The sequence below is a fragment of the Sinocyclocheilus anshuiensis genome, unplaced genomic scaffold (assembly GCF_001515605.1).
Source record: "Sinocyclocheilus anshuiensis isolate Anshui unplaced genomic scaffold, SAMN03320099.WGS_v1.1 scaffold1429, whole genome shotgun sequence".
NCBI classification, from domain to species: Eukaryota; Metazoa; Chordata; class Actinopteri; order Cypriniformes; family Cyprinidae; genus Sinocyclocheilus; species Sinocyclocheilus anshuiensis.
The window spans coordinates 246,916-248,124 of record NW_015548305.1 but is presented as its reverse complement, the minus strand read 5'-3'; the positions used below and the strand labels follow the sequence as shown (position 1 = coordinate 248,124).

Sequence of the window (1,209 nt, the reverse complement as noted above, 5' to 3'; positions counted from 1 at the left end):
AGGAGAGCGGGGGAGAGGGTGGGCTGCTGGAAGGAAGAATGGTTCCTTGTTTCATGCGGAGGTCTTAGTCAGCACTGACTAACAGAGCAGTTGAGTACAGAGACGTTCAGGGATGGAGACCAGCTGGAGGCTGCAGCCAAAATGAGAGAGATCCAAAAGCCACAAACGTCTACAGAGAATGATGTTCGTGGCATGAATCTGTATTCAGAACTTACCCAAATTATTCCTTCCTAAAATTCTCATATCAAGTACAAACAGGAAATAACCTCTGACAGAATGTGTATCGATAACATTATCAAATGCTATGACATTATTTCTCATTGTGTTTTTGTCAGGTACAACACCAGACCTGGTCATGAGACTTTTCTGTGCATGTAAGTGGACCGCTATGAACATTAAAGGGAATTCATCATCATTTCCTCACCCTCATGTTGTTCCAAACCCATAAGACTTTTGTTAACCTTTGAAACACAAACTAAGATCTTTTTTATGAAACCTGAGAGTTTTCTGTTACTTCACTGAAAGGCCAAGTAACCAAAACTTAGAAGATCCAAAAAGGTACTAATGGCTTTGTAAAGCAAATCCATAGAAATCAAGCCATTTAATCCAAGTCTTGTTAATATATACGATCACTTTATGTGCTTATTTATATTTAAACAATCTGAAAAATAATCAATTTAATTTGTGTTTCGAAGATTAACCTTTAACAAAGTCTTATGGGATTCGAATGACATGAGATAGATTAAATGAGTACAGAATTTTAATTTTTGGGAGAACTATTCCCTTTACTCCAGCATCAAACATGAACATAAAGTGTATTTCTCTACATATCTATCTCACCTGTAAGTCTGTCTTCATGAGAGATGCTCCCGCCTCCACTAGGTAATGACAGATTGTCCTCTGACACAATGAGGCCGCTTTGTGCAATACCGTCTCTCCACTGAATAAGATTGAAAGAGAGACAGACAGGAAGCAAGAGATAAAGAGAGAGGGATAAATAGAGAGGAAGGAGGCAGAAAACACAAGACAAGACAAGTTTGGAGGCTGTTAAAAAGTCTGACTATCTGAATACCTGACTACAGTATCATAAAATAGAACTTGAACTTTTACTGTCAAAAGATAAAAATAACAAGTGGCATCAGTGTGCATTCAGCAAGACACTCACTTTTCTCTCTCTGTTACATCCAGGATATCGGTGGGTGCTGTGGA

At 38.5% G+C, this 1,209-nt stretch overlaps 1 protein-coding gene across 1 annotated transcript in view; it reads right to left on the bottom strand.

Annotated features, from left to right (window-relative positions):
• Positions 1 to 1,209, bottom strand: part of LOC107656176 (diacylglycerol kinase zeta-like) — a 50,571-nt gene that overhangs the window by 3,621 nt on the left and 45,741 nt on the right. The window contains exons 33-34 of the mRNA XM_016443914.1: positions 1,166 to 1,202; positions 841 to 940 (exon numbers count right to left, since the gene is read on the bottom strand). Of these exons, the coding sequence (XP_016299400.1) occupies positions 841 to 940; positions 1,166 to 1,202 (137 nt within the window). The remainder of the gene's footprint in view (positions 1 to 840; positions 941 to 1,165; positions 1,203 to 1,209) is intronic.